The sequence below is a fragment of the Aquarana catesbeiana genome, linkage group LG03 (assembly GCF_042186555.1).
Source record: "Aquarana catesbeiana isolate 2022-GZ linkage group LG03, ASM4218655v1, whole genome shotgun sequence".
Taxonomy (NCBI): Eukaryota; Metazoa; Chordata; class Amphibia; order Anura; family Ranidae; genus Aquarana; species Aquarana catesbeiana.
In genome coordinates this window covers 632,270,156-632,297,522 of record NC_133326.1, presented here as the reverse complement: position 1 = coordinate 632,297,522, position 27,367 = coordinate 632,270,156, and the positions used below count along the sequence as shown (strand labels likewise).

The following is a 27,367-nucleotide window of genomic DNA, read 5'->3' as shown; positions in this document are numbered from 1 at the left end:
CAACATACCAGTACGTTGCTGGTCCTTGTTGGGCATACATTGTAATGTTCTTTTTTTTATGCAGCCTGTGGGCTGAACAAAGAAAGAGAGACTGATTGGTGGGTATGCCCACCATTAGAATACCGCCCTTCATCCACCTACTTCTAATGATGGGCATACATGCACCATTTTCTTTTACCTGTGGTGATGAAATCACCTCCTACAACGCTGGAGTCGCTGATTTACGTATCGTGGGAGCAAACACTGTTGCTGTCAGGATAAATAAATCAGTGTTGCAGCTGAATGGTGTACCTGCTAAGCCAATGATGATTAACAATAAAACAAAGTAACATTACAGTATAACAGTTATGCCCTGTACACACAACCGGTTTTGCCGTCGGAATAAACTCTGAAGGTTTTTCCGATGGAATTCCGCTCAAGCTCTCTTGCATACACACAGTCACACCAAATTCCGACCGTCAAGAACGCGGTGACGTACAACACGTACGACGGGACAACATGTACGACGTCTCGTATTTGCTTCAGAGCATGTGTCATTTTTGGTACGTCAGAACAGCATACAGACGAGCGGTTTTCCCAATAGGAATTTGTTCCGTCTAAAAAATATAGAACATGTTCTCGATCTAAGTGCGTCTGAATTTTCGACGTAAAAAGTCCGATGGGGCATACACACGGTCGGAATATATGATGAAAAGCTCCCATCGGACTTTTTCTGTCGGAAATTCCGACGGTGTGTACGGGGCATAAGACTTACCATACCTGCAAAGCAAATGCAATAAAACATAGTAAAAATATTTTTTAACGCAATCTGTGCCTAAAAAATATATGCCGAAGCATGGGGGCATCCGCCCCTAAAGTTAGGAGAAATTTCTCCTCCACCCCTGCCTCCATGCTTCGGCAAATATACTCTTTTTTTAAACTGTGGTGGTGAAATCACCTCAGTCAGCGATGGAGTCACGGCTTTATGTATCGTGGGAGCAAACGTGTTGCTGTCAAGATAAATAAACCCGTGCTGCAGCTGAATGGCATAACTGCTAAGCAAATGATGATTAACAATAAAACAAACATTACAGTATAACATACCATACCTGCAAAGCAAATACAATAAAACATAGTAAAAATAAAACAGAGAGAACGATAGATATAGAACAATAGTGAGCGAACAGCAGAGCGGAGAGCGGACAGTAGAGAGTGAACATATGAGAGAGAACAAGAGAGAGAGAGAGAGAGAAGAAAAATACAACCACAACTATTTTTGACCTTTTGATTTTTTTTGTGTGTTTTTTTTTTTTTTTCACTTTTACAAAAACTGTAAAAAAAATATAAACTGAACATTAGGATTCGGGATTCGGGTCAGATTAGGGTCTCTCAAAATGTGATGGCCATCACATCTTTCGAGACCCCGAGACCCTGTGTACATGTGCCTATGACTGTGTGGTGCTGTACCCTACGCTAATACTCAACTAGTGTGTGATAGCATTCGAAACATTCACCAATGCAAAGATCAGGTTGGTCAGGACAGGAGGGACAATAAAAGCGGGTGTCACGCCTAAATCCGCGCTTTCTACAGACATAACATCTTGTTTGGGGGTTTCTTTGGGTAGGGGTACCAGAGAGGACATGCAAAAAATGCCTCTCATGCAGCCGGCTTACTGCATTTGCGTTGGGAAGTTGGGCCAGAGCATCGTCTGGAAACAGAAGCTTCTGATGATCTCTTCCTGGAATTTGAGAGAGGATCCAGTTCGTCCTGAAGCTTTGTATAGCACAAAAGCATTCACCTAAGCCAATTGAAAAAAAAAAAACATACACTTTTTGTACCAGCGTCTGGCCTTATGGGCAATTAGGTACGACGCCAACAACTGGTCGTTGAGGTCCACCCCTCCCATATTTTGGTTATATTTGTGGACACAGAGGGTTTCTCCACAACACCAGTCACCGTAGGAATTTGGATAGTCGTGTCTGCGTGAAGGGAGGACAGAATGAAAACATTCTTATTATCCCTCCACTTCACAGCGAGCAAATTATTACATCTCAAGCAGGCTCTCTCCCCCAGCCTAAGACGGGAATTCATAAGCTGCTGGGGAAAGCCCTGGTGATTAGATCGCACGGTGCCACATGCACCAATTTGATGATCAAACAAGTGACTAAAAAGTGGTGCTCTTGTGTAATAATTGTCCACATACAAGTGGTACCCCTTTCTAAAGGAGAGTGACACCAAGTCCCACACAATCTTACCAGCGCTCCCTATGTAGTCAGGGCAGTTCTCCGCCTCTACTTAACTATCTCTTCCCTCGTAAACCATATAACTATATGTATAGCCAGTGGCCATGTCACAGAGCTTATACATCTTGACCCCATATCTGGCACGCTTGCTGGGAAGATACTGTTTGAATGACAAGCGGACAGGAAACTTAATCAGGGCCACAGACAACTCGATGGGGAGTAAACAAGGCTGAAAAACGTTGGTTGAAGTGATTTACGAGGGGGCCAAATTTTGTAGAGCCGGTCAAATTCAGGGTCACCCCAAGGACGACAGAGTTCATTATCGTTGAAATGCATGAACCGCAAGATCTGCTCGTATTGTGTCCTGGTCATGGAGGCAGAGAACATGGGCGTATGGTGAATTGGGTCAGTGGACCAATATGACCACAACTCACTCTTTTTTTTTTCTGAGGAGGGATAGGCCCAGGAAGGTCTTAAATTTGGAGACCATAATTGGTCTCCAATCTCTGGCAAGGTTCAGCTGGGGATTAGCTACCAAAAAAACTGTTAGTGTTCGCAGGGATCAGGCCTGACTTTGCAAACGCTGCAGTTATGTGTGTTGTGTTTTGTAAGTGACAGTGATCGATTGATACTGCACTTGGGTGGGCGGGGCTGGGCTGGGCGGAGGGGCTAAACGCAGGTGCTAGCAGGTATCTGGGCTGATCCTGCTAACACTGCATTTTTGGGAACCCTAAACTGTTGGGGACGCTAGTATAGATCTGATCAGATCAGATATCGTTCCGTTAAGACACTATACTACTAAGGGAGGCGTATGGTACGTGCGTGGGTGTTAACGGTACTGGCACTGATCTGACGCTGCCTGGGGTGACACAGACCCTATCTGACGCTAAAACCTAACTTTGATAACCCACCAGGTGATCAGGGGGTTAAACCTTTATTAGGTAAAATACGGCGGGTGCCCTGACGCTATAAAAAAAAAATCTAGCTAAACTGCGTCACCCGTGACACTTATACTGTGATCACAGGTGACAAGGGGTAATCAAGGGGTTAAACCATTATGGGGGGGTAGGGGTTCCCTAGACCTATCTGAGCCTAATACTAATTACCCTAACACTGATTAGTGTCACTAATGACACCAGTACAGCGATCAAAAAAAAATCTGAACGCTGCACTGGGTGACACAGTGACAGGTGGTGAAGGGGTTAACTGGGGGGGGGGGGGTGAATTGTATGCCTACGTGATCTGGTGTCAGTGTAGTGTTGTGCAACTCTGTGATGTCTTCTCTCCCCTCGGTCTGGAACGAAAAGACCGACACGAGGAGAGATGACATCACTTCCCCTGTCAGTATTTACACTTACATGACAGGGGAAGGATCTCATTCGTCAGGACCGATCACCAGGTCCAGGCTAGATTTTCTTTGGCCTGGGGATTGATCGGTTCCTGATCGAATCCGATTGTCGCCGATGTGAACGTCTTCCCTAGGAAACCATGTTAAATGGAATGTAGTGCATTTCTGCAAAACACAAAAAGCACTAAAAAATGCATAGGTGTCACCCAGGCCTCAATTCATGTCCACTGACAGAGCAGTGAAAAAAGTTTAAAGTATACAGTGCCTTTAAAAAGTATTCATAAACCTTGAAATTTTCCACATTTTGTCATGTTACAACCAAAAACATAAATGTATTTTATTGGGATTTTATGTGATAGACCAACACAGTTGCACATAATTGGGAAGTGGAGGGAAAATAATAAATGGCTTTCAAAATTTTTTCCAAATAAATATGTGAAAAGTTTGGCGTGCATTTGTATTCAGACCCCCTGAGTTAATACTTTGTAGAACCACCTTTCACTGCCATTACAGCTGCAAATCTTTTTGGGGATGTCTCTACCAGCTTTGCACATCTAGGGAGTGACATTTTTGCCCATTATTCTCTGCAAAATAGCTCAAGCTCTGTCAGATTGGATGGAGAGTGTCTGTGAACAGCAATTTCCAAGCTTTGCCACAGATTTTCAATTGGGTTTAGATCTGGACTTTGAATGGGCCATTCTAACACATGAATATGCTTTGATCTAAACCATTTCATTATAGCTCTGGCTGTATGTTTGGGGTCGTTGTCCTGCTGGAAGGTGGACCTCGATCCCAGTCTCAAGTCCTTTGCAGACTCTAATGCCGCGTACACACAGTCGGAATTTGCGACAACAAATGTTCGATGGGAGCTTGTTGTCGGAAATTCCGACCGTGTGTAGGCTCGATCAGAAATTTTTAGTCGGATTTTCCGACAACAAAAATTTGAGAGCCGATTCTCAAATTTTCTGACAACAAAATCCGTTGTCGTAAATTCCGAGGGTGTGTACACAATTCCGACACACAAAATTCCATGCATGCTCTGAATCAAGTGCGAGACGGAAGCGCTCGGTCTGGTAAAACTAGCGTTCGTAATGGAGATAGCACATTCGTCATGCTGCACATTTTTTAATCTATTAATGCAGTTCATTCTCTTCTTCTTTATAACGCTAGTTTCAATTATGAAGTTGTTTTGCTGCTGATATTCACACAGAGTTCTGACAAACTGATTTCTTTATTATTTCTTGTGATCTCATGAATAATCTTTTTTATTTTTTCACCAGATCTCCAGAATAATGTTTATAATTTTTGTTTATAGTGATCTCCTTTTTTTTTAAAATCAAGATCTCCTGTTTTTTATGATCTCCATAATATTTTTTCTCGTTTTGTGTGTCAAGTTACCACAACACCATTATTATCTTGTATTTTTTAACCTCAAGGAGGTTGGTTGGTGTTTGTGTCCCTTGTTAATTTGACATTGTATTTTTGAAATGTACTTGCCCACTCACAAACCAACTGTCCTTTTTTAATTATAACACATAGCCAATGATTTAAGAAAAAAAATATACATTTATTAAGGGTTCATAACAAAATAAAGAGGAAGGCAACGCTGGATAAAGTGGTGAAATTAGCGAAACCTTTGTACCCCAGGGCACATATCAACTATTTGACATGCAAAATTGGTAGCCTGAGGAGTCCATTTAATAGGAAGCACAATCCGATCCAGGACTCCGAGAAATCAGGAACAGTAGTAGGTGACATATATGTCCCCAGGCTGTGGTCTTACAACAGCCTGCGTCATTTGCCAGACCAGACTGAACCCAGGCCATCACTCTCTTGTCTTCCTTCCACGCTTCCTTCCACACTCGCTTCTGGGCTGTGGCTCTGGTGTTGGAGTTGTGGCAGGAGGTGGAGGAGGAGGAGGAGGAAGGTCCAACTCACACAGGTGGGTTTTGCTTGTGAGTTCGCCCCTCAACCCCTTATTTAGGGCCATATATATATCACTTCCTCACAAAAGAGGCGTTGGCCCACCGCCATTTCCTGCATTTTGTTGGCAGCCATGCAGGCATAGGCCTCAAGAAGACTGGGGGGGGTTCTGAGGGCGGCAGAAGCCTGCCGAATTAACCCAAGTGCTGACTCCTCCACACTCCTCCCCTTCCTGGGCCTTTTTTGTTGAAGGCAGAGTGGACGGACCTGAAATTCGGTAAGGTTACCGGGCCCAGCCACCTTCTGGCTGCCACTTACCCCCGCTACCTCCTGGCTGCCACTTTTCCCTGCCACCTCCTGGCTGCCACTTTCTCCTGCCACCTCCTGGCTGCCACTTTCCACAGCCTCCTCCTGGCTGAGGCTTTCCTGTGTATGAAAAAGGGACATAGTTTTAGTTTATTGTTCATCAATCACACACAATTTTGCAAAAATGTTTGAAATATGCTGAACAACGCTATACCTGACTCAAGCTGGGCTCCTCCACATCTTCTTCCTGGGTGGAAGGCCCAGGTTGGACTTCTGAAGCCTCATCTGAGGTGGAAGGAAGAGTGGAAGGAAGTGTGGAAGGAAGGGTTGAGAGTGATGGCCTGATTTCAGTCTGGTCTGACAGAAATTGCAGTCTGTCATAGTACCACAGTGGGTCTTTTCCAGCCGCATTCGCCATGGTCCTGTGCGCGATGGATTTGCGGTCTGGCGCGCGCGCAGTCCGATGGAGCAGCGTGCCCAATAGCATGCGGGTGCATGCCCGTTGTGATGCTCTGGCGGGGCTATTTAAAGCGGCTCCAGCGCCCAGACGGGTTGCTGGTTTGTCGTCAGCTCCTGTTGGTTCCTGCTTCCTGTTTATGCTTACCTGATCTCCTGTTGTGACCCGGAGTGTTCCCACCACGCTACTTCTCTCCTGGATTGACCCTTGACTCTGCCTTGCCTGCCTCCAGTGTTTGACCCCCGGCCTGTTTAACGGACTTTGCCTTGCCTGCCTCCAGTGTTTGACCCCCGGCCTGTTTAGCAGACTTTGCCTTGCCTGTCTCCAGTGTTTGACCCCCGGCCTGTTTAACGGACTTGCCTTGCCTTCCTCCAGTGTTTGTCCCTCGGCCCGTTTAACGGACTTTGCCCTTCCTGCCATCAGTGTTTGACCCTTGGCCTGCTTAAAACAGACTTGCCTTGCCTGTCACCTGTGTTTGATCCTCTGCTTGTTTCAGGGGCGGATCCAGAGTCTAATCTCGGGAGGGGCACTGCCAGAAAATACCTTTTTTTTTGGGCAATTTATCGGGGAAACAGCTGGTGTTGGCACTTCAATCATCACGGCACCATGGTTATTATAGTGTCAGGATGATTGAAGCGCATTATTTCTATTCTTACATTGTAATATAAAATTAAATAGTTCAACTCACCATAATGCAGAATCAGTGGGAGCCCCGAGTGTGTCACTTTCCACGTCGCCTGCCACCAAATGCGGATTGTCACTTCCAACGTCACCTGTCACCAGATGCGGATTGTCACTTGCCGCATCACCTGCCACAAGTTGTGAATTGTCACTTGCCACGTCTCCTGCCACACGTTGTGGATTGTCACTTGCCACGTCACCTGCCACACGTTGTGGATTGTCACTTGCCACGTCACCTGCCATACGTTGTGGATTGTCACTTGCCACGTCACCTGCCACACGTTGTGAATTGTCACTTGCCACGTCACCTGCCACACATTGTGGATTGTCCCTTGCCACATCACCTGCCACACGTTGTGAATTGTCACTTGCCACGTCTCCTGCCACACATTGAGGATTGTCCCTTGCCACGTCACCTGCCACACGTTGTGGATTGTCACTTGCCACGTCTCCTGCCACACGTTGTGGCTTGTCACTTGCCACGTTTCCTGCCACACATTGTGGATTGTCACTTGCAACGTCACCTGCCACACGTTGTGGATTGTCACTTGCCACGTCTCCTGCCACACGTTGTGAATTGTCACTTGCCACGTCTCCTGCCACACGTTGTGAATTGTCACTTGCCACATCTCCTGCCACACGTTGTGGATTGTCGCTTGCCACGTCTCCTGCCACCAGATGCAGATTGTCACCTGCCATGTCACACTTTCCTGCTAAGGTGGTCTCTTGCTATGTCCCGGAGTCAGGCAGCAGAGAGATGATGTAATCTCTCTGCTGCCCACAGCTGCCTTCACAGTGAGGGCGGAACTGCAGGGATGCAGGGCGGGCTCAGGGTGGTGAGAGATGTCATCTCTCTGCTCCCGTGCCCGCCGGCTCCCTGATTGGCCAGCAGACCACTCACAGTCACATGGAGCCGCCCAGCTACCCCCCCTCACCGACTCACTCACTGACCGAGCCGCCCGCACTGTGGAGCCGCCCGCACTGTCAGCCACGGTGGAGCCGCCCGCACTGTCACCTACAGGGCTGCCCGCACTGTCAGCCGCGCCGGAGGCTGAGACTGGAGTCCGAACTCCGCTCCGACGTGACGGTGACTCACTCACTGACGTCACTCGTTGCTAACGCCTGGGCCGCCTGGCGTCTAGCAACGAGTGCAGGGAAGAGGCTCCACCCACCTCCTCCTGGTATGTATCCACCTTCAGTGTGAGTGACCGCCGCCGCCTGTACTACATACATACAATTGCCCTGTTGCCCCCCCCCTGGATCCGCCCCTGGCTTGTTTACAGATTTGCTTACTCCACCCAGCATTGGGTCCTTAGCCAGTTCCAAGACTCCTGCACCCCCAGATCCGGCTCTGCAGTCCTCCACAAGGAACTTTATACCTGCTGGTGGCCCGTGCTCCTTAGTGCCACCCATTCCCTGTATCATCCCCGCCCTTGCGTAGTTGCAAGGGCGGACCGCTCTCGGCATCTCAGCCTCGGTAAGTACTGTCCTGACACACAGCCTGGGGACATAAACGTCATCTGCTGCTGCTCCTGATATCATGGAATCCTGGACCTTCTTGCGCTCCCTATTGTATGTGCTCCTCAGGCCACCAATTTTGGACTTCAAATAGTTGATGTCTGCCGTGGGGATCTGCGGCTTCACAAATTCCAACAATTTATCCAGTGCTGCCTTCTTCTTTAGTCGATTTGTATAAAAGGGTTTTTTGTCTGCCACAGACAGGGCAGCTCTCTGTACAAATCAATGAATTGGGATAGGAAATCATGATCGTTGAGTCGATCCATTTTATCTGCTAGACACAACACAAGACAAACCCTAATGTCAGGCTAAACTCACATAATCTTGTCCCAATATAGGCCTCAATCTATAAGCAGTATAGGCCACTAATGCCCCAAGTTAAAATTGTACCTTCGATAGAACGATCAGCGCTTCCGCTACTCCTTCCTCCACTCACAGATCGTACGCACGACGCACGCGTGTTTCGCTTTATATACACTGCGCATGCGTTAAACTCCGCCCGCCCCTAACCTTCTTCTAGTATATTCCCCTCCCCTTCTCTTTCAGCGCAGTGAGAGAGCACATGGCGGAGAAAGAACAAGTGCATGAAGACAGCAGCAGCAACAAAAGCCCGGAGCCATGAACGTCCCGATCCCGGAGGAGATTTAAGGCCTCAAATATGTCCTTTGTAGAGATGGTTGAGACGGTGGACATCTTGAAGAGGACCGACTATGATGGGAAGCATGGACCTTACCTAAACCCACATGTGAGAAAGGCCAAGATCATGACTAAAGTTGTGAAAAGTCTGCACAGGAATTTTGGGGTACGGCGATCCAAGGATCAACTAAGGAAATGATAGTCAGACCTCAATCACCCCATCTGATGAAGACAATATCAACCCAGTTTGGACATACTAATGTCTGATATTGCCTTCAATTTATCAAAGTTGAACTTTGTAAGTTCCTGAGCTGTGTATTGTTTTATGGTTTTAAAAACATGCCTGTTTACCACAAAAAAAGTATATTTCTACTGTCCAAAAAAAAAAATTGAATCCAAAAATATGCTGGTTTGTTCAAAAACCCTTTTCTAGTCTCACATGTGAATGTGCACAGAGTAAGAATTTTTCTACTTAACAATGTGTGGCTTCTTTCAATGCTCAATAGCAGTTTTTTGCTTAAGTTGGTGTTTACAGTGACAAGGGGGGTTATTTACTAAAGGCAAATCCACTTTGCACTACAAGTGCAGTTTCAGTGCACTTTTGCAGTGCACTTGTAGTGCAAAGTGGATTTTCCTTTAGTAAATAACACCCACAGTGCTTTATAATTTGCCCCAATCAGGCCATTTTCGTCACTCCAAAAAATTAATTCATGGTGTTGAAAATGAATATTTTTATCATTAATGCATTACATACATTAACAACAAAAACAAGGTGTGTTTGTAGCAGACCCACAACATAATAGTTAGCTGAAGAAGAGATTGTCACCTCATGTATCTAAGAAATTACGTTTGCACTATTGAAGAAAATGGCCAAAAAAAAAAAGCCCATTGGATAACCTAGGCAGGGCCAGATTAAGAGCATCATGGGCCTGGTGCTAAGGATTTTGGCGGGCCTTTTTATGAAAAAAAATGAAATGAAGACGCAAACAATTTTTTGTTAAACTTAAATGAGAGAGAGAGAGAGAGAGAGAGAGAGAGAGAGAGAGAGAGAGAGAGAGAGAGAGAGAGAGAGAGAGAGATTGCGAGATGGGGGGTTGAAAGAAAGGGGATGAGAGGGAGGGGGAAAGAGAGAGAAAGGGGGTGAATGAGAGAGAGAGAGGGGAGAGAGAGGGGGTGAGAGAGAGGGGTGAGAGAGAGGGGACGAGACAAAGAGGGGGTGGGGTGATAGCGAGATAGGGGGTTAAAAGAGAGGGGATGAGAGGAGGGGGGAAAGAGAAAAAGGGGATGAATGAGAGAGAGAGAGAGGGGGTTAGAGAGAGGGGACGAGAAAAAGGGGAATAGAGAGAGGGTGAAAGAGAGAGAGGGTGGTAGGGGGTGAGAGAGAGAACAGGGTGAAAGAGAGGGGATGAGAGAGAGAGGGGGTGAGGGGGATGAAAGAGAGAGAGAGGGGGGTGAGAGTGAGGGGGGCACAGTATAGTATATTACACAGGGGGGAATAACACAGTACATTACATGGTTGGCACAACACATTACATGGTGGATACATGGATACAGCACATTTAATGGTGGGCAAAGCACAGTACATTACATGGCGGGCACAGCACATTACACGGTTGGCACTGCCCAATACAGCACATTACAAGGTAAGCACAGTACATTATATGGTGGGCACAGCACATGACATGGTTGGCACTGCATAACACAGCACATTGCATGGTGGGCACAACACAGCACATGCACACGGTGGGTACAGGACCTTATATGGTGGGCACAGCACATGACATGATGGGCACAGCTGAGCACATTACATGGTGGTCACTGCACATTACAAGTGGGCACTGCACAGCACATTATATGGTGGGCACAGAATATTATATGCTGGGTACTGCACATGGCATGGTGGGCACAGCACATGACAAGATGGGCACTGCATGACACCACATGACACGGTGGGCACTGCACATCGCACAACACAGCACAGCACATTACATTGTGAGCACAGCACATTAAATGGTGGACACCGCACATGACATGATGAGCCCTGCACACCACATTCCATTGGGCACATTGGTGGACACTGCACGACACAGCACATTATATTGTGAGCACAGCACATTAAATGGTGGACACCGCATATGACATGGTGAGCCCTGCACAGCACATTCCATTGTGGGTACTGCACGGCACATGCCATGATGGACAATGTACAGCACATAACATGGTAGGCACTGCATGGCGCAGCACATGACACGGTGGGCACAACACAGCACATGACATGGTGGGCATTGCACAGCAATTTACATGGTGGGCACTGCACATAACATGGTGGGCACTGCATGGCACAGCACATTACATGGTGGGTACAGCGAATTACATGGTGGGCACTGCATGGCACAGTACATGATGTGGTGGGCACAGCGCATTACATGGTGGGCACTGAATGGCACATCACATTACATGGTGAGCACTGCATGGCATAGTACATTTCATGGTGGGTAATGCAACTGCACATTACATGTTAGGAACTACACATGACATGGTGGGCACTGCTGAACAGCACAGCACATTGCACAGTGGGCACAACACACTACATGCTGGGTACAACACATGGCAGGGTGGGCACAGCACAGCACATGACATGGTGGGAACTGCACATGACATGGTGGGCACTGCACGGCACAGCACATGACATGGTGGACACTGCAAATTATATAGCGGGCATTGCAAGGCACAGCACATGACATGGTGGGCACGGCACATTACATTGCGGGCACTGAATGGCACAGTCCATGACATGGTGGGCATTGCACATGGTATGGTGGGCACTGGATGGCACATCACATGACATGGTGGGCACTGCACATTACATGCCGGGCACTGCATGGCACAGTACATGACATGGCGGGCACTGCATGGCACATCACATGACATGGTGGGCACTGCACATTACATGGTGGGCACAGCACATGACATGGTGGGCACTGCAAGGCACAGCACGATGTGGCGGGCACTGCACATTACATGGTGGGCACTGCAAGGCACAGCACGACATAGTGGGCACTGCACATCACATGAAGGGCAATGCAATGCACAGCACATGACATGGTGGGCACTGCACATTACATAGTGAGCACTGCAATGCACAGCAAATGACATACTGGGCACAGCACATTACATGGGGGGCACTGCAATGCACAGCACATGACATAGTGGGCACAGCACATTACATGGGGGCACTGCAATGTACATGACATGACATGGTGGGCACAGCACATTACATGGGGGCACTGCAATGTACATGACATGACGGGCACAGCACATTACATGGGGGCACTGCAATGTACATGACATGACATGGTGGGCACAGCACATTACATGCAAGGCACAGCACGACATAGTGGGCATTGCACATTACATAGTGGGCTCTGCAATGCACAGCACATGACATGGTAGGCACTGGGCACAAGAGGGAGAGCACATTACATGGGGGGGAGCAGCAGTCTGTCCCCTAGCACAATAATTACTCAACACCTCCCTAACAAATGTACTAACGTTATCATAACAGCATGTAAGATGTCCTTCCTCCCGGGTTCCTGCTGATTAGGAGAACTTCAGCACCCCTCCCCCAGGCAGCTCCCAGACACTGAGGATCTGTGTGAGTGTAACAGATCCTGTGATAGGAGTCAGGCATCGGCTGCACTAACACTTGTCTCCTCCATGTGTGCACAGAGGGCTCCTCTTCCTTCAGGAAGGCACACAGGTATTAATAAGCCACTGCCATGGGCCTATATTGAGGGAGGGGCCTGGAGCTGCAGCTCCACCAGCCCCTATGTTAATCCGGCCCTGGTTCTAGTCAGTGGCTGCTGATGTGCGGGAACAAATTCCTCACACTGGGATCCCGCACTGTCTCTACCAACTCCAGTTGGAATGCCTCCCCCTCCCATCTCTATCTCAGGCTGCACGGAGAGAGAACTGAGGTGGGTCAGTGTGCTGTGTGTAGGAATGGCATCCCCTGCACACCTTTAGATTTGCTCTGGGCTGCCCCTGCTAGGAGATGTTTTATGGTATGATAGATTACATAGGATACACAGCCCCTGTCCCTTCCTGCACCTCAGTAGTTCAATTACAGATGTGTTTTCTAATGAGATGTACTAAGAGGCCTTTCACACTGACAGTGCAGGGGCGTTGGCGGTAATGCGCTGCTACTTTTAGTGGCGCTTTACCGTTGCTTTAGAGGTACATTTAACCCCCACTAAAGGGTTCAAAGGCGCAACTGCGATGGCGCTTTGCAGGCACTGCCCATTGATTTCAATGGACAAGGGTGCTTTGCGGCTGCAGAGATCAGGAAATGTCTCACTGCTTGTGATTAGTGCAGCGCATTACCGACTTCCTGGCGGGCTCGGCACGTGCAGCTTGCGAACACGCCGGAGCTCATCCTTAGTCTGCAGTCTCTGACCATCTCCTGTACCATGTCTGCAGTCTCTGATCATCTAGTGTACTATGTCTGCAGTCTCTGATCATCTAGTGTACTATGTCTGCAGTCTCTGACCATCTCCTGTACTATGTATGCGGTCTCTGATCACCTAGTGTACTATGTCTGCAGTCTCTGACCATCTCCTGTACTATGTATGCGGTCTCTGATCACCTAGTGTACTATGTCTGCAGTCTCTGATCACCTAGTGTACTATGTCTGCAGTCTCTGACCATCTCCTGTACCATGTCTGCAGTCTCTGACCATCTCCTGTACCATGTCTGCAGTCTCTGACCATCTCCTGTACCATGTCTGCAGTCTCTGACCATCTCCTGTACCATGTCTGCAGTCTCTGACCATCTCCTGTACTATGTCTGCAGTCTCTGACCAGCTCCTGTACCATGTCTGCAGTCTCTGACCATCTCCTGTACTATGTCTGTAGTCTCTGACCAGCTCCTGTACTATGTCTGCAGTCTCTGACCATCTACTGTACTATGTCTGCAGTCTCTGATCATCTAGTGCACTATGTCTGCAGTCTCTGACCATCTCCTGCACCATGTCTGCAGTCTCTGACCATCTCCTGCACCATGTCTGCAGTCTCTGACCATCTCCTGTACCATGTCTGCAGTCTCTGACCATCTCCTGTACCATGTCTGCAGTCTCTGACCATCTCCTGTACCATGTCTGCAGTCTCTGACCATCTCCTGTACCATGTCTGCAGTCTCTGACCATCTCCTGTACTATGTATGCGGTCTCTGATCATCTAGTGTACTATGTCTGCAATCTCTGACCATCTCCTGTACTATGTCTGCAGTCTCTGATCATCTCCTGTATCATGTCTGTAGTATTTCTGGGGGCTCTTTCTAACAGACTCTCTAACAGAAGCGCTCTCTGTCTCCATCAGAGAGGCCCCACTCCAGGTCCCAATAAAGTACTCTTGCTTCTCTTCCTGTATTTTGTTTATTGTACCTGTAAGGATCCCAGGGTAATGAAGACTTTGTGGTGGAGCATCTCTGTGGTTGAGTCGTTGCCATAGAAATATTTGTAAAGGGGAGGAGTTACTAAAATGACCACGCCCATGTGGGGGCGCCAGAAATATTTCTGCACCCAGGCGCCTGTGACCCTAGGATCGGCCCTGGAGTCTGGACAGAGCCTCACAGCCTCTGGGTCTACTTGGTGAGAAGGGCACATGCCTATTTCAGCAGAGTACATTATTAACTGAGTGTGTTATCTACAGACTGCTGGTGAGACTTGTAGTCCCACAGAAGTGATCTCACTTATTCACAGGCTGCATACAGTGGAACTTTAGGATTTGTTTATCTGTACTATAAAGTCAAAACTGAACTATACCCACTGCTAAGGAGGAAGTATTATAAGTGCCTTATATTTGCAAGTACACAATTACCAGCGCATCACTTATCCCACAGTTTGCTTTCTACTTGTTGCCCTGTTTGGATTTACAAATACTGCAGTCTAATAGGGCGTACACATGGTCGGACTTTGTTCGGACATTCCGACAACAAAATCCTAGGATTTTTTCCGACGGATGTTGGCTCAAACTTGTCTTGCATACACACGGTCACACAAAGTTGTCGGAAAATCCGATCGTTCTGTACGCGGTGACGTAAAACACGTACGTCGGGATTATAAAGGGGCAGTGGCCAATAGCTTTCATCTCTTTATTTATTCTGAGCATGCGTGGCACTTTGTCCGTCGGATTTGTGTACACACGATCGGAATTTCCGACAACGGATTTTGTTGTCGGAAAATTTTATCTCCTGCTCTCCAACTTTGTGTGTCGGAAAATCCGATGGAAAATGTCCGATGGAGCCCACACACGGTCGGAATTTCCGACAACACGCTCCGATCGGACATTTTCCATTGGAAAATCCGACCGTGTGTACGGGCATAATACATAAGCTAGCTGAAGATTCTGAAGACAAGAAACTTTATTCATCTTCTACAATGCATCACAGTTTACTTTGCATTTGGAACATTGCATTACAACCTAGGGGGGAGCCCTTTGTTAACAGGATATATGCATTGCATTGTACTGTTGCATGTTCATGACATTACACCTCACTATACCTCATATATCTCACATTTTGAATGACAATTACTCAGTCATGCAACACTGTACCTATATGAAATTTTTGTCCTTTTTTTCCACACAAAGAGAGCTTTCTTTTGGTGGTATTTAATCACCTCTGGGTTTTTTATTTTTTGCGCTATAAAATAAAAAAGACCGAAAATCCTGTAAAAAAATGCATTTTTCATTAAAATTTTGCTAATTAGTAATTTTTCTTCATAAATTTTGGCCAAAATTTATACTGCTACATTTCTTTGGTAAAAATAACCCAAATCGGTGTATATTATTTGGTCTTTGTGAAAGTTATAGAGTCCACAAGCTATGGTGACAATCTCTGTAAATTGATCACACCTGATGTACTGGCGGCCTATCTCATTTCTTGAGACCCTAACAAACCAGGAAAGTACAAATACCCCCCAAATGACCCCTTTTTGGAAAGTAGACATTCCAAGGTATTTAGTAAGAGGCATGGTGAGTTTTTTGAAGTTGTAATTTTTTCCCACAATTCTTTGCAAAATTAAGTTTTTTTTTCTTTTTTTTTTCACAAAATTGTTATATTAACAGGTTATTTCTCACACACAGCATATGCATAGCACAAATTACACCCTAAAACACATTCTACTACCCCTCCTGAGTACGGCGATACCACATATGTGAGACTTTTACACAGCGTGGCCACATACAGAGGCCCAACATGCAGGAAGCACCGTCAGGCGTTCTTGGAGCATAAATTACACATATAATTTCTTGACTCTTCCTCTTACACTTTTGAAGGAACTGGAGCACCAGGACCATGGAAACGCCCCAAAAATTACCCCATTTTGGAAAGAAAACAACCCAACGTATAATCTATAAGGCATAATGAGTCTTTTAAACATGTAATTTTTTCTACAAGTTTCTGGAAAATGTGTAAAGAAAATGAAAACGCATTTTTTTTTACACAAAGTTGTCCATTTATACAATATTTGTAACACATAGCATGCACATACCAATAAATACACCCTAAAAGAGATTCTCCTACTCCTCCTGAGTATGGCGATACAACATGTGGGAGACTTTTACACAGCGTGGCCACATAGAGAGGCCCAACATGCAGGGAGCACCATCAGGCGTTCTAGGGGCATAAATATCAAATCTAATTTAAATACCTATTACACTTTTGTGAGGCACTCTAGTGGCATGGATGTGGCATGGATGAGAACTGATGTGGCATGGATGAGCATGAATGGGAATAGATGAGCCGTGGATGGGGATGGTTGAGTATGGATGGGATGACTGAGCATGAATGAGTATGGCTGAGTACGGCTGGGTATGGCTGAGTATGGCTGGGTACGGCTGGGTATGGATGGGATGGCTGGGTACGGCTGAGTACGGATGGGATGGCTGGGTACGGATGGGGTGGCTGGGTACAGATGGGATGGCTGGGTATTGCTGAGTATGGCTGAATATGGATGGGGTGGATGGGATGGCCGAGCATGGATGGATGGATGAGTATTGCTGAGTATGGATGGATGAATGAGCATGGATGAGTATTGCTGAATATGGATGGCTGGCTGAGTATGGATGGATGAGTATTGCTGAGTATAGATGGATGGCTGAGCATTGATGGATAGATGAGTATTGCTGAGTATGGATGGCTGAGCATGGATGAGTATTGTTGAGTATGGATGAGCATGGATGAGTATTGCTGAGTATGGATGGATGGATGAGTATTGCTGAGTATGGATAGGTGGATGAGCATAGATGAGTATTGCTGAGTATGGCTGGGTGGATGAGCATGGATAAGTATTGCTGAGTATGGATGGCTGGCTGAGTATGGATGGCTGGCTGAGCATGGATGGATGGATGGCTGGCTGAGCATGGATGGCTGGCTGGCTGAGCATGGATGGATGGCTAGCTGAGCATGGATGGCTGGCTGAGTATGGATGGATGGATGGCTCAGTATGGATGGCTGGCTGAGTATGGATGGATGGATGGCTGTCTGAGTATGGATGGATGGATGGCTGGCTGAGTATGGATGGCTAGCTGAGTATGGATGGATGGCTGGCTGAATGGCTTGAGTGGGCAAATCAGCGCTGTGGGCACTACACATCCGGCCCACCGCGCTGCAGCAGCATCTGATCTCTCCCCTCTCCCTTCTCTGTGCCGATCTGTACACAGAGGGGAGAGAGGAGCTTGACATGACGCCGGAGCGATCATGTGGTAAGCGGTCGAAGGACCCGACGGTCACGGATGTTCCCGGGTGCGTGCCCCAGAGGTAGCAAGATTCTGGGAGGACGTCAATGTATGCCCTCCCAGAGTTATCGAGCCACACTGTAGCCATCATTCGGCTATAGCGCGGCCGTTAAGTAGTTAAATATGGGTGGGTCAGTGACACCTGGGTCAGCGCCTTCAGAGGAAGTCGTAATGACGAAACGCATTAGTGCGTGACCTTATGGCGACCTGAAGTGATGTTTTGCATTCCACGGTCAGGAAGAGACAGCTGGAAGTTAGCGGTGGACAATGTCTTCCTAATACACACAGAATAGGGGCGAGAGAAGATACTGGACAGCCGCACTCCAAAAAATGTAGCCTTTATTCATAAAAATGATGATATCATGATATTTGGAGTGCGGCTGTCCAGTATCTTCTCACCCCTGTTGCTATATGCATTGCCAACACCTGCAGCTTCAATTCTGAGGAGAGGTTTACTTCCATTTTATCCACTTGGAGCAGTGATCTCCCTTTCCCTTCTGTTCCTGGACTTTGCATAATACACAAGAATCTCGTATCTCTTCTGTGCAGTGAATAATTTATTTATTTATTTCAGGTACTTATATAGCGCCGTCAATTTACGCAGTGCTTTACATATTCATTGTACATTCACATCAGTCCCTACCCTCTAGGAGCTTACAATCTAAGGTCCCTAACTCACATTCATACATACTAGGGACAATTTAGACAGGATCCAATTAACCTATCAGTATGTTTTTGGAGTGTGGGAGGAAACCGGAGTACCCGGAGGAAACCCACGCAGGCACAGGGAGAACATGCAAACTCCAGGCAGGTAGTGTCATGGTTGGGATTCGAACCAGCGACCCTTCTTACTGCTAGGTGAGAGTGCTACCCACTAGACCACTGTGCCGCCCTAATAATGCTTTTTAATGCTGATAAGATAAGAATCATCCAACTGTGAGTTTTTATGGAGCCTGTCATTTGAGAAGAATAAAGGATAAGAAAACGGAGTTACGCTATTGTAAGTTTTTTTCTATCCGAGTACCTATGGGATATCCAGTACAGCTCTGACACCCTCCACGATGTGGATGACATTCGTTGGTAAAATATCAAGCCCTGATGTGTTCTACTTTCTGGTCAGTGATAACCCCTAAAGGGAGTGTGACGCATGGCTTGAGGAGTCTGGTGTGAGGTGCACATCTTCAATATCATAGGACCACCATCTGTGTCTCTCTGGACCTTTATCACCATCTGTCATTCATGTTTTCTCATGTGTTACTTATCATATGAAAGCTGGTCATAAGAAGAAAAGATGGTAGCGCTGCTTTAGTAATCATTGTACTCACTGAAGTACTTGTGGACATTTTACTATTTTGTATGAACAGTTTTTTTGGCTATTTATTACATTTTAAGCGGCAGCTGACACTTTAGTATCGCTGTGGTTCATTGATTTATTGAATCACTGTGATTAATCACTGTGGATGTCACATCACTTCCTCAAACTCAACCTATCCAAAACTGAGCTCGTGATATTTCCTCCCTTTGGTGCCACTGCCCCTGATTTCCCTGTCAATATCAACGGCTCAACTATCAACCCATCTCCCCACGCCAAGGTCCTAGGTGTAATCTTGGACTCTGAACTAACCTTTCAACCCCACATTCTATCACTATCCAAAGCTTGCCGCCTCAATCTCCGCAACATCTCCAAGATACGCCCCCTCCTAACCAATGTCACCACAAAGCTTCTAATCCACTCCCTGGTCATCTCCCGCCTCGACTACTGCAACTCTCTCCTCATTGGTTTACCTCTAAATAGGCTATACCCACTTCAGTCCATCATGAACGCTGCTGCCAGGCTCATCCACCTCACAAACCGCTCAGCGTCTGCTACACCCCTCTGCCAATCCCTCCATTGGCTGCCACTCAGTCACCGAATTAAATTCAAGATATTACTATAACTTACAAAGCCATCCACAACCTGGCCCCCAGCTACATCTCTAACCTAGTCACAAAATACCAACCTAATCGTTCTCTTCACTCCTCCCAAGACCTCCTGCTCTCACACTCCCTTGTCACCTCATCCCATGCTGCCTTCAGGACTTCTCCAGAGCCTCCCCCATCCTCTGGAATGCTCTACCCCAATCCGTCCGATTTTCTCCTACTTTATCCACTTTCAGACGATCCCTGAAAACTCATCTCTTCAGAGAAGCCTATCTGGCCCCCACCTAACAACTGTACATTTATCTTCTCAATCAGCACATCACCCACAGTTATTACCTCTTGTATCTCTTGACCTTCCCTCTTAGATTGTAAGCTCTAAGGAGCAGGGCCCTCTGATTCCTACTGTATCAAAGTGTATTGTATTTGTACTATCTACCCTCAAGTTGTAAAGCGCTACGTAAACTGTTGGCGCTATATAAATCCTGTATAATAATAATAATAATAATTAATGCATAGTGTTTATTATTATTAGATTTACCAGCTCCATAGCGCTAAGATAGTGGAAGAAGGCCTGGGTTTTCACTGTATTTTGACATAATAATTTATTGTTTATCTATTTACTGTGAAATTACTGGTTGGAAGTTATAACTTCAAACTTCAGAAAATTGTCAGTTAAGCCACCTGCTTGAGTACAGATTGAAAATATAGTAAATTACCTTAAAAACAATATATAATAATTATTTGTATATTACTTATGGTAATTAACCCCATGCCACCCAGGCCAATTCTGACAGTTCTCTCCTACATGTAAAAATCATATTTTTTTTGCTAGAAAATTACTCAGAACCCCCAAACATTATATATATTTTTTTATCAGACACCCTAGGGAATAAAATGGCGGTTGTTGCAACTTTTTATGTTACATGGTATTTGCGCAGCAATATTTCTTTTTATGCTAGGCCCAGTGAATAAATACCTAACATGTCACACTTTAAAATTGCGCAAACTTGTGGAATGGTGCCAAACTTCCGTACCTAAAAATCTCCATAGGCGACGCTGTGAAATTTTTTACAGGTTACATGTTTAGAGTTACAAAGGAGGTCTAGTACTAGAATTATTGTTCTCACGCTAATGATCGTGGTGTATGTAACCTGTGTGTATCTGGCTCTGATACTAGCCAGTGCCTCACCAGTCACTGACCTCACCGGACGTCCCTGGAGAGCAATAATAGGCATCATTTAAAAGTTAAAAGAGAAAAACTAATTTGTCAGGCAAATTTACCCTCTTACCTGCCAATTAAGGTGTTACAATAGTTAAAAACTTTTTTTACCTTAATGCATTCCTTGCATTAAGAAAAAACATGTTTTATTGCTCTCTATCCTCCCCCTTCCCTGTGTGAAGGGGAAGAGAGGAGAGAAGAGATCCAGTGCTGTGCACGGCTGCATCTTTTCTCCCCTCTATTCCTCTTCACATAGAAACTCGAACAGCAGCAGGAGCCATTGGAGGAAGTGGGGGCAGGGCTAAGTCCCGCTGTGTGTCTATGGAGCGTGGCTCCATGGACACACAGCTCATTAGTGAGCAGAGCAGACATCATGTGCCTCCTTAGCAAACAGCTTGCTATAGGGGACACACGAAGAAGACGAGGAGCCGAGATTGTTGGTGGGGGACATGAGAAGAGGAGGATCAGGGTCGCTTTGTGCAATACCATTGGACAGTGTTTGTTAGTTTAACCAATAAAAAATGTTTGAATTTAGTAACACTTTAAGGCCTGAGAGGTCAGAAACTAACATCTACTGTAGCCCAACAATCACCCAACTGTAGGAGGCACAAGATGAAGCCCACAAGTAAACTAAACTGGAGCCTTTACCCTACAGTGGCCCATAGTGGCAGAAATGCATATTTCTCTTGTTTGAGAACTTCATCGAGTTGCTTAACCACTTGCCGACCGCCTCACGACGATATACGTCGGCACAATGGCTCGGGCAGGCAGAATCACGTACCTGTACGTGATCTGCCTCCCGCGGGCGGGGGGTCTGATAGGACCCCCCCCCCGGTGCCCGAAGGCGGTCGGCGTTTGTCCCCTGGCGATCGGAGGTGAGGGGGAGGACATCCATTCGTGGCCCCCCCTCCCGATCGCTCCTGGCCAATGAGATCATTCCTCTGCTACTGTATGCTAAACAGCAGCAGCGGAAATGATGTCATCTCTCCTCGGCTCGGTATTTTCCGTTCCGGCGCCGAGGAGAGAAGACTTCAATGTGAGTGCACAAACACTACACACACAGTAGAACATGCCAGGCACACAATACACCCCCGATCACCCCCCAATCACTCCCCCTCCCCCTTTAACTGACACCAAGCAGTTTTTTTTTCTGATTACTGCATTGGTATCAATTTGTGACAGTTAGTGTAGTAGGGCAGTTAGTGTTAGCCCCCTTTAGGTCTAGGGTACCCCCCTAAGCCCCCCCAATAAAGTTTTAACCCCTTGATCACCCCCCCGTCGCCAGTGTCACTAAGCGATCATTTTTCTGATCGCTGTATTAGTGTCACTGGTGACGCTAGTTAGGGAGGTAAATATATAGGTTCGCCGTCAGTGTTTTGTAGGGTCAGGGACCCCCATATACTACCGAATAAAGGTTTTAACCCCTTGATTGCCCCCTAGTTAACCCTTTCACCAGTGATCACTGTATAACTGTTACGGGTGACGCTGGTTAGTTAGTTTATTTTTCATAGTGTCAGGGCACCCGCCGTTTATTACCTAATAAAGGTTTAGCCCCCTAATCGCCCGACGGTGATATTCGTCGCCCCCAGGCAGCGTCAGGTTAGCGCCAGTACCGCTAACACCCACGCACGCAAAATACGCCTCCCTTAGGGTATAGTATCTGAACGGATCAATATCTGATCCGATCAGATCTATACTAGCATCCCCAGCAGTTTAGGGTTCCCAAAAACGCAGTGTTAGCGGGATCAGCCCAGATACCTGCTAGCACCTGCGTTTTGCCCCTCTGCCCGGCCCGGCCCAGCCCAGCCCACCCAAGTGCAGTATCGATCAATCACTGTCACTTACAAAACACTAAATGCATAACTGCAGCGTTGCCATAGTCAGGCCTGATCCCTGCGATCGCTAACAGTTTTTTTGGTAGCATTTTGGTGAACTGGCAAGCACCAGCCCCAGGCAGCGTCAGGTTAGCGCCAGTACCACTAACACCCACGCATGCACCGTACACCTCCCTTAGTGGTATAGTAGCTGAACGGATCAATATCTGATCCGATCAGATCTATACTAGCGTCCCCAGCAGTTTAGGGTTCCCAAAAACGCAGTGTTAGCGGGATCAGCCCAGATACCTGCTAGCACCTGCATTTTGCCCCTCCACCCGGCCCAGCCCAGCCCAGCCCACCCAAGTGCAGTATCGATTGATCACTGTCACTTACAAAACACTAAACGCATAACTGCAGCGTTCGCAGAGTCAGGCCTGATCCCTGCGATAGCTAACAGTATTTTTGGTAGCATTTTGGTGAACTGGCAAGCACCAGCGGCCTAGTGCACCCCGGTCGTAGTCAAACCAGCACTGCAGTAACACTTGGTGACGTGGCGAGTCCCATAAGTGCAGTTCAAGCTGGTGAGGTGGCAAGCACAAGTAGTGTCCCGCTGCCACCAAGAAGAAGACAAACACAGGCCCGTTGTGCCCATAATGCCCTTCCTGCTGCATTCGCCAATCCTAATTGGAAACCCACCACTTCTGCAGCGCCCGTACTTCCCCCATTCACATCCCCAACCAAATGCAGTCAGCTGCATGAGAGGCATTTTTATGTCCTCCCGAGTACCCCTACCCAACGAACCCCCCAAAAAAGATGTCGTGTCTGCAGCAAGCGCGGATATAGGCGTGACACCCGCTATTATTGTCCCTCCTGTCCTGACAATCCTGGTCTTTGCATTGGTGAATGTTTTGAACGCTACCATACACTAGTTGAGTATTAGCGTAGGGTACAGCATTGCACAGACTAGGCACACTTTCACATGGTCTCCCAAGATGCCATCGCATTTTGAGAGACCCGAACCTGGAACCGGTTACAGTTATAAAAGTTACAGTTACAAAAAAAAGTGTAAAAAAAAAAAATAACACAAAAAAATATAAAATAAAAAAAAATAGTTGTCGTTTTATTGTTCTATCTCTCTCTATTCTCTCTCTATTGTTCTGCTCTTTTTTACTGTATTCTATTGTGCAATGTTTTATTGTTATTATGTTTTATCATGTTTGCTTTTCAGGTATGCAATTTTTTATACTTTACTGTTTACTGTGTTTTATTGTTAACCATTTTTTTGTCTTCAGGTACGCAATTCACGACTTTGAGTGGTTATACCAGAATGATGCCTGCAGATTTAGGTATCATCTTGGTATCATTCTTTTCAGCCAGCGGTCGGCTTTCATGTAAAAGCAATCCTAGTGGCTAATTAGCCTCTAGACTGCTTTTACAAGCAGTGGGAGGGAATGCCCCCCCCCCACCGTCTTCCGTGTTTTTCTCTGGCTCTCCTGTCTCAACAGGGAACCTGAGAATGCAGCCAGTGATTCAGCCAGCTGACCATAGAGCTGATCAGAGACCAGAGTGGCTCCAAACATCTCTATGGCCTAAGAAACCGGAAGCTACGAGCATTTCATGACTTAGATTTCGCCGGATGTAAACAGCGCCATTGGGAAATTGGGAAAGCATTTTATCACGCCGATCTTGGTGTGGTCAGATGCTTTGAGGGCAGAGGAGAGATCTAGGGTCTAAAAGACCCCAATTTTTTCAAAAAAGAGTACCTGTCACTACCTATTGCTATCATAGTGGATATTTACATTCCCTGAGATAACAATAAAAATGATTAAAAAAAAATGAAAGGAACGGTTTAAAAATAAGATAAAAAAGCAAAAAAATAATAAAGGAAAAAAAAAAAAAAAGCACCCCTGTCCCCCCCTGCTCTCGTGCTAAGGTGAACGCAAGCGTCGGTCTGGCATCAAATGTAAACAGCAATTGCACCATACAAGTGAGGTATCACCGCGAAAGTCAGATCGAGGGCAGTCATTTTAGCAGTAGACCTCCTCTGTAAATCTATAGTGCTAACCTGTAAAGGCTTTTAAAGGCTTTTAAAAATGTATTTATTTTGTTGCCACTGCACGTTTGTGCGCAATTTTTAAGCATGTCATGTTTGGTATCCATGTACTCGGCCTAAGATAATCTTTTTTATTTCATCAAACATTTGGGCAATATAGTGTGTTTTAGTGCATTAAAATGTAAAAATTGTGTTTTTTCCCAAAAAAATGCGTTTGAAAAATCGCTGCGCAAATACTGTGTGAAAAAAAAATGAAACACCCACCATTTTAATCTGTAGGGAAAAGTAATTTTCTTGCAAAAAAAAAAAATTTTTTCATGTAAACAAAAAGTGTCAGAAAGGGCTTTGCCTTGAAGTGGTTAGAAGAGTGGGTGATGTGTGACATAAGCTTCTAAATGTTGTGCATAAAATGCCAGGACAGTTCAAACCCCCCCCAAATGACCCCATTTTGGAAAGTAGACACCCCAAGCTATTTGCTGAGAGGCATGTCAAGTCCATGTAATATTTTATATTGTGACACAAGTTGCGGGAAAAAGACACATTTTTTTTTTTTTTTTGCACAAAGTTGTCACTAAATGATATATTGCTCATGCCATGGGAATATGTGAAATTACACCCCAAAATACATTCTGTTGCTTCTCCTGAGTACGGGGATACCACATGTGTGAGACTTTTTGGGAGCCTAGCCATGTACGGGACCTCGAAAACCAAGCACCGCCTTCAGGCTTTCTGAGGGCGTAAATTTTTGATAAAAATGTATAGTGAGTATTTTGCAGACCTCATTTTTTGTCACAAAGTTTTGAAAATTGAAAAAAGAAAAAAAAACATTTTTTTTCCTTGCCTTTCTTAATTTTCAAAAACAAATTAGAGCTGTAAAATACTCACTATGCCTCTCAGTAAATAGTTTGGGGTGTCTACTTTCCAAAATGGGGTCATTGGGGGGGGGGGGGGGTTGTGCCACCTGGGCATTCCATGGCCTCCGAAACTGTGATGGGCAGTGAAGAGTGAAATCAAAAATTTACACCCTTAGAAATCCTGAAGGCGGTGTTTTCGGGGCCCCGTACGCGGCTAGGCTCCCAAAATGTCCCACACATGTGGTATCCCCATACTCAGGAGAAGCAGCTAAATGTATTTTGGGGTGCAATTCCACATATGCCCATGGCCTGTGTGAGCAATATATCATTTAGTGACAACTTTTTGTAATTTTTTTTTTGTCATTATTCAATCACTTGGGACAAAAAAAATTAATATTCAATGGGCTCAATGCCTCTTAGCAATTTCCTTGGGGTGTCTACTTTCCAAAATGGGGTCATTTGGGGGGGGGGGGGGTTGTACTGCCCTGCCATTTTAGCGCCTCAAGAAATGACATAGGCAGTCATAAACTAAAAGCTGTGTAAAGCAATAAATATACGATTATTGAAATTTTTTACCAAAGACATGTGGCCGAATACATTTTGGCCTAAATGTATGACTAAAATTGAGTTTATTGGATTTTTTTTAAAACAAAAAGTAGAAAACATCATTTTTTTGGAAATTTTCGGTCTTTTTCCGTTTATAGCGCAAAAAATAAAAACCGCAGGGGTGATCAAATAACATCGAAAGAAAGCTCTATTTGTGGGAGGATAAGGACGCAAATTTTGTTTGGGTACAGCATTGCATGACCGCGCAATTAGCAGTTAAAGCGACGCAGTGCCAAATTGTAAAAAGTGCTCTGGTCAGGAAGGGGGTAAATCCTTCCGGGGCTGAAGTGGTTAAAAAAAAAAATGGGGATATTTATTAAAGCAAAAAGTACAAAATATTCAGTTTTTATCAAAATTGTTGCTCTTTTTTTGTTTATAGCACAGAAAATAAAAACCGCAGAGGTGATCAAATATCACCAAAAGAAAGCTCTATGTGTGAGAAAAAAGTGTGTCAACTTTGTTTGGGTGCAGCGTCGCACGACCGCTCAATTGTCAGTTAAAGCGATGCAGTGCCGAATCGCAAAAAATGGCCCGGTCATTTAGCAGCCAAATCTTCTAGGACTGAAATGGTTAGGAGACTGAGATAGCTCTAAAAGTAATATTAAAGAAGCTAAAGCTTGGACATACACAGAAATTTACCTGTGATCAGGAGAAGGTTGCACATCATCCACCTTCCTGGATCTCTCATTCTCATAACACTAAATGGGGTTCCCGATAACCTTTGAAGGTTTGTGCTTTTGTGTGTTCTTCCAGCTAACTTAGTTTATAGCTACACTTCTTGCATGTGTTTTCCACCACCCTTTTCTTTCTGCTTTAGACCTAGATATTATTCTCCATTGTGACCTGACACTTTTTTCTGGTTCCTATGCAAATCTTTTATTTGTTATTCATTAGGTGATTTGGCTTTCTGTATGTCTTTGTCTCTTCCCTTCTCTTTAAAATAGACGTTTTTTGTTTTTATTTAATTACACTCCAAGCTTAAATGGATTCTCTTCCTCTTTTTATATTGTG

At 45.8% G+C, this 27,367-nt stretch overlaps 1 protein-coding gene across 6 annotated transcripts in view; it reads right to left on the bottom strand.

Annotated features, from left to right (window-relative positions):
* ADGRE5 (adhesion G protein-coupled receptor E5) overlaps positions 1-27,129 on the bottom strand; it is a 432,832-nt gene extending 405,703 nt beyond the window's left edge. For 2 of the 6 annotated variants that reach the window (XM_073622463.1, XM_073622473.1), the window contains exon 1: positions 26,996-27,129. In XM_073622463.1, coding sequence (XP_073478564.1) covers positions 26,996-27,050 — 55 coding nt within the window. In that variant the 5' untranslated portion in view covers positions 27,051-27,129. The remainder of the gene's footprint in view (positions 1-26,995) is intronic. The other 4 variants (XM_073622462.1, XM_073622471.1, XM_073622469.1 and 1 more) reach the window with 3 other exon arrangements.
* Positions 27,130-27,367: the final 238 nt, after the last annotated feature.